Below are 12,679 nucleotides of genomic sequence, written 5' to 3'. Positions count from 1 at the left end.
TGCATTTGATGAAGTTGACGGGTGACTACAAACCTGAGGCTTGAGAACAGGCGTCCAAACATGGTCTGCACTGGCATCAGAATGAAGAAGACAGCCATCCCAGCAAGACATGATGGGCCGATCGCATACATCAACAATAATATGACGGATACCGCTTGGAGAGGGCCCACCCACAAGAAGTGCAAGTATAAGGTCACCTGTCAGAAAATGATGCAGAAAAATATTGCACGGGTCAAGTATGTGTGATATTATGAATGTTAATGTCAATCATAAGTGTTTGCAATTTATTAGGTACAACTGTTGTTGTAAAATAATAATTGAGTCTTGCACAATAAATCCTGCCCATCTTTCCAAGGGTTATAAACGATGTTTCTATTTCTTTAGCCTACCTTCAGTGTTGTAGATATAAGGTGAAAAATAATGGCAACAATTGGCAAGATGATGCCATTCTAAAGAAAAATCATGAAATCACCTCATCAAATTTGTTGACATCATTGGATAAGAGGTTCACAATCTGCCCTGTGGTGGTTTGGGCCATCGCTGTGTTGTTAAGACAGAGAGCCTTTGCAGAACAAAATAAAGTTAACATGTTCAACAGTATTGTATGTAAACAGAGGGATCTGACGGATGTTGACACATATCATGATGACCGACCTTCCTATAGATCATGTGGCACATGGCCACACGAATCTTCATGCCTGCTCGTTGGACGAGGTAGAAATAGAGGTGATGTAGAACGGACAGGCTGAAGGTGGACACCATGATGCCTGCTGCGTAGCCGTAAGCCTCGTTAACTGAGACCGGGTTCCCAGAGTCCTGACTCTCAAAGTACTCAATCAGCTTCCCAAGCAGCACAGGCTGAACGACTTTGATAATTTCCTATCAGAAGAGGGAACGTAAAACATATTTGAACTTTTTTTTTAATATGTGACATAGCTGTAGATATGTAATTTTGTTTATGTGACTTTACCTGAAAAAAAATGTATATTCCTATCAGTGAGTATGACTTCCAGTAGCACTGGATGAGAGCTCGGGTAAGTTCGGGTGGCCGCCGATCTTTCGCTGCCTGTTGAACTTCTTGATTCCAGTACCTTTGAAAGAAAAGGCACATGTCAGTGTTAGGAAGTTTTTGGTAACTAGTGTATGTCACAGTAATACACTGTTATGTTCCAAAATAACAAAGGAGCAAACCCTAGGAAACATTTCTAGAAAAACTTCACAAAAACAGTTAAGTTGTGTGACACAACAGACAGTTGTGCGCCTCCCCAACAAAGTAGCACCTCTTAGAAAATAAGTCTCCAAAACCACATTTAGGGAGTTCACAGTGACGTTCAACCTCTGAAAGTATGAATAAGAATAAGCTCAAAGGAATAGAAAGTTTAGTCTGCATTGTAGTCAAGTGCTCAGTCTGAACAAGCTTGCCTTTATGCCAACCCAAACTTTCAAGTGACTCCTGAGGGGAAGCTCGTACAAGAGTTAGTGTTAGGGAGAAGCCTGCTCTCATGTGAGAGTTTGAATGTCTAAATATAGATGGGCACACTTCCAAGGACAATGCCAACTCTGAGGCCAAACTCAGATGTTGAGAGGTGCCCAGCATTGGTTAACTACACACTTGGATTTCCTCCCAGTGGAAAAGAGGGTCATTTCAATATGACTGTGGCCAGTTGTGAGTGTGAAGCTCTTGCTTCAGCATATAGTAGTTCAAGGTGAAGTAGTGAGTGGAACCTTGAACTCCAAATAATCTATTCGCTATTATTTGTTCAGGGGTACATCAAAGTGCTAACTCCCCCCACTAACAACATTCTGTTGCTAGACACCACAGGACATGCTCAGAAGGCCCATCTCCATTCTCTGATGAATTTGGAGGAACAAGGGAGAACTACACAACATAACGAAGTGGTCATAATGTTATGCCTGATCGGTGCATGCTCAGTAACATTTTGGATATTGCTATATGTGGTTTGTGTTTTTTCTCTTCTAAACATCTGGCTGAAAGTGAAGAGCAGCAGGGAAGTGAGCCTGTCAAGGTAAAGAGGGCCTTAAGGGCCTGGTTGACACCAACAGATTAGTTAGATTATGAAGGTGTAACTATTTCATCAATACTTTGTGACCATTAGGGGGACTCACTGTAAAGGAATCAAAACAATGCTACAAAATTGGTAGTTTAATTTGTCCTAACATAAAACTAAATGAAAAGCCTCACCACTGTAGTTCATCTCCAAGTCGGTCGGATGCATCCCCCGGGAGAACTTTATACATGTCATCTTCTTCCAGCTTCCTCTTGTACCCAACTCGAAACAAGGGATTGAGCCAGCTACATAACAGTTAACAGTGGTTACTGAAACTACCCGCTCTTAGAAACGTATAAGTGACAAAGCATCTAGTCATGTAGATATATACAGTTTTTAGATATTCCAGTATATAGTGGTACTTCTTACTCCATTAGATCATCCCAGTTACACCACAGTGACATAAACTGTTGTACATAAACAGAAGCCTTGTGCATTAAAATGTTAACATGTCTGCAGCAATGCGATAATCTCAAAGCATAAACATATCTCACAAAAATAATACAATTTAAAAACAAAGTATTGGACTAACTTTTTCATACTTGGTTCCACAGAAATATTTGCGCGCTGGTTTATTGCTAGTTCCACTTTTCTGCACTACACATCTAAACTGGAATGACTTTATTATCACATGAGACTATTGTGAACTTATTCTAAAGAGCCTGGGCTCTCCCTTATGTGGCAGCAGTGAGGTCCATGGATGCTCAGCAGCTACCTGCCATCACACGCAGGGACAGGGCCTCTTTGAGTGGACACAAACTATCACACACGAGAGCTCTCCGTCCATTCAGTTAATGTCACACAAAGCTGTCGGTGTGAGGCCGCTTTTCTTACCAGAAGAAAATCTTGGAGAGCAGATTAGCTGAAGCCGACGGATTATCCTTCGCCTCCTTCCGCAGAGGTTCCATGCCTCCTCCCGGCAGTTAAAGAGGGACCTGCGGACTTTCTTTGCGGGCTATCGATAAACGCTAAGGGGAGGACAGCAGAGAGGGGAACAGCTGCTGTGACCTCTCAGCGCCTGTCAATATTACACCTACCGTCATCCAGCGCAAGGATTACCACGGGGAGCCGGTTTGTCTGGAAAGTGAGCGCAGCGCCGCGTAACCCCGCCCACCGCGCAGGGATTGGCTGACACAAGTCTCCATGACACCCCAAACTTCTTCATGTCCTCTTAACTGGCGTCAATCCAGGCACCTGGTGGAGCTGTAGGATATTTATATGTTATACGCTTTAACGTAGTGTACTGCTCAATTATTTGCTCCAATATGCAACATCTAAATAAGAACGTTTGGTCTGAAAAGCATTTCAAATCATAAACATTGATAATCCCTAGTGTCTAATCAAATTGATCCCAAAATCATATTTTTTTTTGTTGACAAATTCAAAAGGACAGTTCATAATTCATGTCCACTTCCTTTCTGATGGAGATATGTTGTAGCAGGTTTTCAGAACACACACACACAGGTATTCATTAATTTCCAAAACAAATTTCCAGCCATTTGAGAACTTGCCAGAAAATAAATGACAGGATGTGTAGCTTTGCAGGTTGTTATGATGCGCTTTGCACATAGGCTCACCAACATCAAGTTTTAATGTAGACACCACTTTTATGAGGATGTTTTTCTCCTGTTTCTTTGAGTCTGCATTAACATTCTTTTATCTGCTGGTTTTGGGTCTTTTGCTGTCAAAGACAATAATAGGCTCAGTAATACAGTGAGGATGTGTGGCAGAATTGCAGGGTCAAACTTTGGTGAGCTCACTTTTGTACAGAACCAGGGCTACCAGGAAAACACAAATTATCCCATCTGTCCCCGATCACCCCCTGGCCTCCAATATAGGCTTCTGCCACCCGGTCGTCGGGACATGGTACCCAAGCTTAGGACAAACAGATTCAAAAACTACCACTGGCCTCATTAATAACCTAGTGTGATGACCTACCCCTGGAACATTGGTGACTGAAGTCTGTTTGTGTGATTGAATGTGTACTGTTTGTATTCCTGCTATGTTTTTCTGCTGGCTGTACAAAAGCCATGAGGATAAAGTTTACAAAGAATAAAAGTTGCATTAAATGGTGATTTCTCACAGCCCCTAGGGTTTCATTTAAACTCCTGTAAGTAACAATATGTTCAAAATCAGAACCAAATAGAACACAAAGCATTTAAATATACAAATTAAAACAGGCTTTTTCCTTTTTTACCTCAAATAACCATTTCACAGCACCAGATTTACGTGATAAGGTCTCCACTGATATCAACCATAAACTACCTGAATATCCACAAGTAGCTGCAGGTTTAAGCCACAGACTAATTAGGCTATTTAAACAAGAGACAACACAAAGAGCTGAAGAATCTATGAAACGCAAAAAAATAAGTAATTTAAGTGCATTTGTTGGCATAGCATTATTGCTATAGCAATACAAGTAACGTTAGGACATGTTTCTTCTGAAACTAAAAATTCGTTTCAAGAATTGCGTTTTAGGAAAACAAAAACAATTACACTTACAAGAGCTTCGTCTGGAAAATAAACTAAATGGGCTCATTCTAGAAATTTCTATTAAGATACTGTTTATTTTTCTCTGCTTTGCGTGTCCCGGAGAACAGGAAAGAGGACAAAGCGCAGCACACAGAAAGCATGGTGAAAGTTAAAAACGTTCAGAGTTTTTACTTGAAAGCTCGACGGTGGCACACAACAAGTCGGTGGCGTATCTAACAACCCAGGAGAGCGAGCAGGTGAGGCACAAACAGAGGCAAAACACGAGGAATACACAACCACAACCAGCTGAGAGGAGACAATCTATCAACCAAACGGACGGCAAGGAGTTTACGGCGAATAAATACGAAGGACTGATTGGATAATGAGGCACAGGTGGTGTAGAAAACTGGCGGGAAAAAAAAAAAAAAAAAAAAAAAAAAAAAAAAAACTTAAACAGGAAGTAAATTTAGACAAGGATCCATAATTCGTAAGATTTCAAAATAAAACAGGAAATTACTAACCAATATAATTATTTATAACAAAATTATGACTGTGCTGTATGAAACCCGCAGTAAATGTATCAGAGTAAAACTTTCAATAATACAAGTGATTTTGTAAAACACCACAATCGGATCGTCATTTACAACAAGAAAATAAACAACACACAACTATTTTCTTTCAAAATGTAACTTGGCACAGAGCTCACAGTCCCTTTCCCCCAAATTCTGTCATGGGAATTCATGATAACAATGAATAAAAAAGCTTGCCCAACTCTGGATTTGACTTTCTTAAGACAGTCCCATTTAATTCTATTATGAAGGCTCTTCCCTCTGTCTTCATCTGTTTAGTTCAGATGTCACTTTTTACACAGACACGTGTTAATATTCAACTGAATTCGGGTCACAGAAGAAAGGGCAGTATGTTGTCTGTTTATTTTTCAAAGAGAGAATAGGTAAGATAAAGTAAAGGGACTTAAAAAATAATCGCACAGTTTCTATTCCTATTTTGAAAATCTGTTCCATCATCATTGGTGTAAAATACACTGAACCCCATTTCTGCTGTTTTACCAGTCACAGTGTTACTATTTAAACTATAAACTTTTGGTTTGTGTCCAAAAAAAATCTTTCTGTTTGTGTTCTGTGTTACCTGGTTGTTTAATCCTATTCTGCAGTTTCAGAAATTGCTTTAAGAAGACTGCAAAAAGGTCAACACTTGCATTCAGTCCCACAGGCCCATGTTTGATGGAGTTTCACATTGATGAGGTGATAATTTCTGTAGTGACCCATTACAGAACATTACATTACATATTTGAACGTTTTCAGAAAACAAGAAAAACTAATTTTAAGCAAGCACATTGGTATTTTTTACTGACGTTGCAACAGTTAGTCAAAAGATGACTTAAGAAATTACGCTATTAGATATAACCTGTAACTTTGTAAAGGCTAGAGGATTAAAGGATACATTTTTATGATAAACACTGCTATAGCCTACATTTCAGCAGCGTAGATTACAATCACAATTCACTGTATTTTCATTGAAATTACGCTTCACAGGGGAGCGATCAGAGACCGTGGAAAACAACATATATGTTCACATATGAGCTGGCAATCATTAGTCATTGAGTTGCCAGATACTGTGTCCAGAAATAGATGAACCAGTAACTGGACTTTGTCACACCGTCTCCTGTTTTTAGGTTTACTGATTACTTCTTTATTATTTTTTATGTTAATGTGATACCTGTCATTATTTTTAGACTAAAACATGAACACACAGGACGAGTGCTTCCCATGCTCCCATGAAAGTAATGCCTAACTGCCAGCTCATGCTTCCTTCACTAGCTCACATTCAGCCCCCCGTGTCCATCCCCTGTCGCTAAGATATGGGGGCAAGATGTGTCGTCTGTTAATCATCTCAGTGAAACACATGTCCACAGTGTAATTCGCCTGCCCGAGGACATTTTATTTCTTTTCATTTCTTCAATTTGCCAACAGACTGTAAACTTAAACCGCAAAATGTCAGGCTTGCAGATTCTGGCGTTTGTCAGCGGTCTGGCCGGGCTGGGGGCCACAATCGGCGCCACAGTGTCCAATGAATGGAGGGCCACCAGCCGGGCATCCTCAGTCATCACAGCGACCTGGGTGCTCCAGGGTCTGTGGAACAACTGTGCTGGAAATGCCATTGGAGCTCTGCACTGCAGACCACATCACACCATCTTTGGGCTGGAAGGTAAGCGGCCACATGCAGAATCTCTAAAAGGTCACCCTCCTGCGTGGTGCGTGTGCATATTTGTATTTTTAATACTGACTAAATTGTCTTGGTAACACATCGAGTATGCTCCAAATTTATGGGCTGGCATTGAGTGAATGCAGGTGCTTCGTGAAATGTTGTAATATTAACTGCGGCGGAATGAAATGCGTTGCCTCGGTTCCGGAGCTAATGTGATGTTGAACAATTTCTTTCAAAACTCAAGCTCTGCATGGGAAATTTAATTCAGTGCTGGTCCAACAATTGAAGGTTGGAGGACAAAAATGTCAAAATGAGCTATTTGGATCGAGACAAACTATTTTATAGGACATAACACCCGGCAGCATATTTTCAGAATAAAAGACTTTCTTTGTTTTAAAAATGTGCAAAAATGTGCATGACCGGTCATCTTATCTAGTGTTAGCTTTTTTTTTTTTCTCCAACATGGTGTGCATCTACTTCCATGTATTTAATTTATGAGTAAAATTAAAATTGGGCTGCAGACATAGGTTCTTTCATTCTGTTATAGGTTATGGTTGATGTGTTAACTGTGGCAAATATGTAATCTTTTGTTGGAAATGTCAAACTGAGAGCGTTTCTATGGCATCCAGGTATACAGCACATTTAATGGGTGTTTCAGTACTGACAGAATATGGTTACTATTGTCAGTAATTTCCCTTTTCTGAAGGCGTTACAGCACAGTGAGGTGTTAAATGGCAACGAGAGGATACAAGACACTAAATTATGCTTAAGTTTGATCTGTCTCACCAAATGTATTACTCACTTTCAATCTCGTTAGTCAAACGTTAAACGTTAATATGGCAGTTGTATGCAAAAGTTTAATGGAACTAATTCTTACTCCTTTTCATGCAATATCTTAAGCACTGACTGCCGCACAACCTACTGCAGAATATCTCCATGGTCATGCTGAATAGTTGCCATATTGGCCGTATTTGTTGCACCTTAGTCAGGACGGTGTTTCACAAATCTCACGGCAACATATCTGCAAATATGTGTCAAGATGCCATCAAGTCAAGCAGTGCATGGCTGCAAAATGATGTAAAATGCAGTCTAATGTCTTTTTATTCATAATATCCCACATGTTGTATTTATTTATTTATTTTGTATACGTTTTGGTCTATACTGTGAAAATAAGGAAAAATAAAAATAGCCGAGTCTTGATCATGGACTGATATTGTACCTTTGGTCATTTTGATTTCTCTAGCTTTTTTACAAATTCTCTGATTCATCCAGATGCTGCTTTGTATATTTTAACCACTCCTGAATCAGCTACTCTAAACCTCCTTGCGGCTTCTTTCCAGTCGCGTAGTGGTTTTGCTTTTCTTTTCTTACCGAGCAGACGTGCAGTTTAATCTCAGTCTTTTTCTAAAATACTATCATTATTAATGGCATTTTGGATGGTCGAAATTGAGAGCTGGGAGCACTCAGATATCCTTTTATATCCTTCTCCCTATTTTCTCAGAATCACTTGGCTTCATTTTCAGATCTTCGGGCAGTTTCTCAGAGGAGCTGATTGTTGAGATTTTTAGTGTCTAACTGTGATCATTCTGAAAACGGTCCTCAAATGATAACTCCTAATGACATAACTTGAATAAACAAGAAAATCAACATAGGGTTTGTATCTGTTGTATCTTCAGCTTATGGCCACCAGATGGGGCTCTAATTCACAATATAAAACTTCAGTTGGCTCTGTTTTGTGACATCCTGACCATGTTTTTATTCGGACTTGTTCTCTGAACCGAAAGTTGGCTTCTTCTGGCCGGTCAGACACGAGAGCGAGTCGTTAATAAGTCATCTGGACGCTGTTTTTTTTAAGCCCACGAGGAAGTTGAAGCCCTTCTGTTGTGTATTAATCATAGGTGCCGGTACAAGGTGACGGATAGAAGGTGACATTTATACTCAAATGGCTCTACTGTAGCAGTGCTCCACAGAAAGGATTTAACAGGAATTTGAATATGAAAGTACCACAGCCACTTCCAAGTCACTAATAACTCAAAGTAGGCCCATAAACCCATAAAATATCACATTGTAAATTGTTAGTTTGGCAAAAAAAAAAAAAAAGTCTCAGAGGTGCACATGTTTCACCACGCACACTGAGTGTATAAATCCTGCTTTTACTTATAAAATAAAAAATGCCATCCTGCTTTTTACTAATTCACAAAACGATTTCAACACTGGAACCATCACATCAAACACCCACACACGCAGCTACTCATACGTAATCTGTGTGTGCACTTGCTAACCATTAATTTTAAACGTCTTCAGTGACATAAAGACCTACAGTCCCCTCTGTCCCCATCACAGTGACGTGTACGACGTGACGGGCTGGAAGAACGCCATAATACAGCACTGCCCAAACTCCTCCCTGCAGAATATAACAGTTCCACAACACATTAACTATCAATCACAGCCTATCCATTGAACCTACTTGTCCAGAGCTTGGCTACATTTTTTGAGAAATCCTTCCTCGGCCATTGGAGCGGTTGATCAGTCTCAGGCCCCGCAGATTTAAATTGCCATCCTCGGTAGCGCGGAGGAGTCTTCTCTGCAGTATGAGCGGCATGATTCAGGAGATTTTGGCCTTCGTTTTAACTACCTCGGGGTGGGTGCTGGTGTCTTCCACCCTGCCGACGGACTACTGGAAGGTGTCCTCGCTTGATGGGACAGTCATCACCACAGCTACCTACTGGTCCAATCTGTGGAAAACCTGTGTCACTGATTCAACGGGGGTCTCCAACTGCAAGGACTTCCCCTCGATGCTGGCGCTGGATGGTCAGCCCTTTTTTGTCAAGCGCTCTGAATTTGTCTGCGATTTGACTTTTATTTTAAAGCTCTTGTTCAGTCATGTTTGCTTGATTTCTGTGTGTGTGTGTGTGTGTGTGTGTGTGTGTGTGTGTGTGTTTGTGTGCTCACTTCCCTGCCTAATCAGATACAAACACCTGAAATGTAGGAAAGTGTTCTTTTCACCTACCTTTTGATTCATCCGCCTCATCCTGGTGTCTCAAAGCAGTTCGATCACAGCTTCTTTTTTTATATATAATCTTATTTCAAGTTGAAGCTCATTGCTACTTAAGACTAATAGATATCCTTAAGCCTAATGCAAGTTTCCAAGAGACAACTCATTTACCTCCAACTATGTCAATGTTTAGCCTCGGTTCTCGGAGCTTGAGAGCTATAAAGGAGATTTACTGTGAACCTCAGGCAGTTTTGGCCATGGCTGACTAGTTCCTGGGGTTAACTTCCAAGGTAATATTTGCCTCAAAAATCACATCTCAATACCACAGAGTGCCTCAAAGCGATTACGGTCACTTGCGACAAATTGTATTTCGCGCTTTTTGATGTAAATTGACCACAAGGTCAGCAAGTCATTGACCTTGCGGTGCGCAGATGGGACACACTTCACACACTTCTCTATGTATAAACAGGTGTTTTACGTTCGCAGGTTACATCCAAGCTTGCAGAGGGCTGATGATAGCGGCCGTCTGCCTGGGTTTCTTCGGCTCCGTGTTCGCCCTCGTGGGAATGAAATGCACCAAAATCGGAGGAAGTGACAAAAGCAAAGCCAGGATCGCCTGCTTTGCCGGCGTAGATTTCATCCTCAGCGGTAAACATAGATGAGCATTCTTCATAAAATACGTTTTATTGGTTTTACTTAAGCACTTGATTCTTTTTTTCTCAGGCCTCTGCTCGCTTTCATCATGCTCCTTGTATGCACACCGGATAACATCAGAGTTTTTTGACCCGATGTTTGTGGCACAAAAGTGAGCAACATAATAGTTTGTTTTTTGTACCTAAACCCATTTAAACGCATCATCTTTAAGCATTGTTGTTTGTCTCTAGGTACGAGCTGGGAGCCGCTCTCTTTATCGGCTGGGCCGGTTCTATTCTTTGCATTCTGGGAGGCAGCATGCTCTGCTTCTCGATCGCGGATGCTTTGACCAAAAGGTTAGCGTGAGTAACGCGCGGAGGCCGTTTTAAAGGCCGAACTTCTGCGTGCATCGCTTTCGTTGAGTCACGTATGCGTTTCGTTTAGCAAAGGTGAACCCGTGTTCTCTCTCCCTGCAGCAACAATCAGGTAAACTACGTCTACAAAGGTGCCTCACAGTCTCATATCTCCTCCCACCCGAGAGGGCAGGCGCAGCCTGTGAACCAGAGGCCACCCCCAGACTACAGCAGCTCCTCCAGGATTCAGCACTTTGATAAGAACGTGTATGTGTGAGGGATGTGAATACAAAACACTGCTGGTCAAAGCACCGAGTCTTAAAATATATACAGTGCTGTATAGTGAGGCACAGCAGATAACAGCACACTAGGGGGTTTCTGTCTAACAACAGCAGCATTTGCTAATATTGATTTGTAGCTCAACAGGAATTAAATTATGATATTTACGCGTCTCTTCCTGGAGTACGAATTTAAAGATTTCTGGTGTGGTTTACTCTGCGAGCTTGTATTTCCTGCACAGCAGACAATTTCTGATTCAATTACTCTGCATTGAATCTTCAAAAATCCTCTAATCCAATGTTTGCATTATTATTTTTTTTTTCATCGCCATACACGGCAGTGGAGGGTGTTGTATTTTGTAAGACGTAACACTGGTTTTGTTGGTTGTATATTTAACCGTATGTAACGGGAGCTTGTTGTTAATCTGTTATGACGATATTTAAAACTGTGTCAGACACCCGTTTTATGTTGTTTAACATGACATAACCATTAACTACTTTCGTAATGTGCAAACTTGAAGAAGGTGCAAAAAAAAAAAAATGTAGTGAAATGTGTAGTAGGAGAGGAGAAGCTTCGATTTCTCAACCTTGAAGGAGTTCAAACTGTAATACGCTGTACACTGTAGATGAATAAAGTGAAGATGGAGCAGATCCTGTTTGGTGGTTTCATGTTTTATCGGGCAATTATGTTGCACCAGTCAGGCATAACATTATGACCACCTCCCTTGTGCCTCCAAAACAGCTCTGACTCATCAGAGAAAGGGTCTACTGAGGGTGTCCTGTGGTGTCTGATGACAACCTACAAGACCCAACGGTCCTATGGCTTGTTCCAGTGCATCCCACAGATACATGATCAGTTTGGGACCGAGTGATTTGGAGGCCAGGTCAACTCCCTGTGCTGTTTTTTCAGTTGTGGGGCTGCTGCCATCAAGGAGTGTCATTGCTATGGGTGGGGGTGCCTGATCTGGTCTGGGTGGGTGCTATGTTCTAAGATGAATACCAGGTCTAACAGTTTCCCAGCATTGAATTGTCACAAGATGGTCAATGTCATTTACTTGTTCTGTCAATGGTCCAGCAGAGCAGCAGAGGGCAGTGTTTTCATCCTCTTAAAAAGACAAGCAAGAGTCGTCCTTTGCACATGATTGATAGTTCATTCTATCATTCATCTATATCTTCAGGTTGAACATGGTCAAAACAACATACAAACCAACTACCAAGCCAATATCAAATAAAATACTTTTAAAATCCCATTCAACTGGTCTCCTCCAATCACTGGCTGGTGTACAGGAAGCTGAAACAAGCAAATAAACAAACAAAAAATGAAACACAGCAACCCCTGCGGTCAGGGAGGGAGCATAGTACCACACAGACAGTTATAACAAATGTGTTCCCATAGTAGATTTAGATTTTTTTTTTATTTTAAGAGATGTTCTTGTCTGTGTTTGCCTTGCATTCTGGCCCCTCTTATTTGTTTTCCACATACCTATCCTCTTTCCTACTAAATGCATGCTGAATGTGTTCTCGCAGTATACCCGTGGACATAAGTGAGGCAGCAACTTGAGAAAGCAGCTAGAAGCAGTGTGACATGTCCGAAGCGGGAGGCACACTCCAGAGTGTTTACAGTAAACACCTCACGCAATGGTTCAGATCCCT

At 41.2% G+C, this 12,679-nt stretch overlaps 2 protein-coding genes across 3 annotated transcripts in view; one reads left to right on the top strand and one right to left on the bottom strand.

Moving 5' to 3' along the window:
- LOC125018248 (ATP-binding cassette sub-family C member 4-like) overlaps positions 1 to 3,199 on the bottom strand; it is a 32,512-nt gene extending 29,313 nt beyond the window's left edge. Inside the window, exons 1-6 of the mRNA XM_047602035.1 lie at positions 2,904 to 3,199; positions 2,204 to 2,314; positions 971 to 1,091; positions 655 to 879; positions 473 to 562; positions 34 to 197 (exon numbers count right to left, since the gene is read on the bottom strand). Coding sequence (XP_047457991.1) covers positions 34 to 197; positions 473 to 562; positions 655 to 879; positions 971 to 1,091; positions 2,204 to 2,314; positions 2,904 to 2,977 — 785 coding nt within the window. The 5' untranslated portion in view covers positions 2,978 to 3,199. The remainder of the gene's footprint in view (positions 1 to 33; positions 198 to 472; positions 563 to 654; positions 880 to 970; positions 1,092 to 2,203; positions 2,315 to 2,903) is intronic.
- A 3,258-nt stretch (positions 3,200 to 6,457) lies between these two features.
- LOC125018249 (claudin-10-like) lies at positions 6,458 to 11,677 on the top strand. 2 transcript variants are annotated; one of them, XM_047602037.1, is made up of 5 exons: positions 6,458 to 6,767; positions 10,249 to 10,410; positions 10,486 to 10,567; positions 10,647 to 10,751; positions 10,872 to 11,677. In XM_047602037.1, the coding sequence occupies exons 1-5, from the start codon at positions 6,554 to 6,556 to the stop codon at positions 11,023 to 11,025; spliced, it is 717 nt and encodes a 238-aa protein (XP_047457993.1). In that variant the 5' UTR covers positions 6,458 to 6,553; the 3' UTR covers positions 11,026 to 11,677. The 2 variants fall into 2 exon arrangements, with proteins under 2 accessions (XP_047457993.1, XP_047457992.1); XM_047602036.1 differs by lacking the exon at positions 6,458 to 6,767 and adding an exon at positions 9,232 to 9,578.
- Positions 11,678 to 12,679: the final 1,002 nt, after the last annotated feature.

The sequence above is a fragment of the Mugil cephalus genome, chromosome 12 (genome assembly GCF_022458985.1).
Source record: "Mugil cephalus isolate CIBA_MC_2020 chromosome 12, CIBA_Mcephalus_1.1, whole genome shotgun sequence".
NCBI classification, from domain to species: Eukaryota; Metazoa; Chordata; class Actinopteri; order Mugiliformes; family Mugilidae; genus Mugil; species Mugil cephalus.
Note: the sequence above shows the minus strand (reverse complement) of the source record. Positions and strands in the feature narration are given on the sequence as shown.

What these genes read in the sequence shown, in the direction of transcription:
- LOC125018249 (XM_047602036.1), top strand. Translation starts at nt 9,359, where the DNA reads ATGAGCGGCATGATTCAGGAGATTTTGGCCTTCGTTTTAACTACCTCG. An exon ending in CTCGATGCTGGCGCTGGATG is followed by an intron (nt 9,579 to 10,248) that starts GTCAGCCCTTTT and finishes TTACGTTCGCAG; the next exon opens with GTTACATCCAAGCTTGCAGA. An exon ending in CGTAGATTTCATCCTCAGCG is followed by an intron (nt 10,411 to 10,485) that starts GTAAACATAGAT and finishes TTTTTTTCTCAG; the next exon opens with GCCTCTGCTCGCTTTCATCA.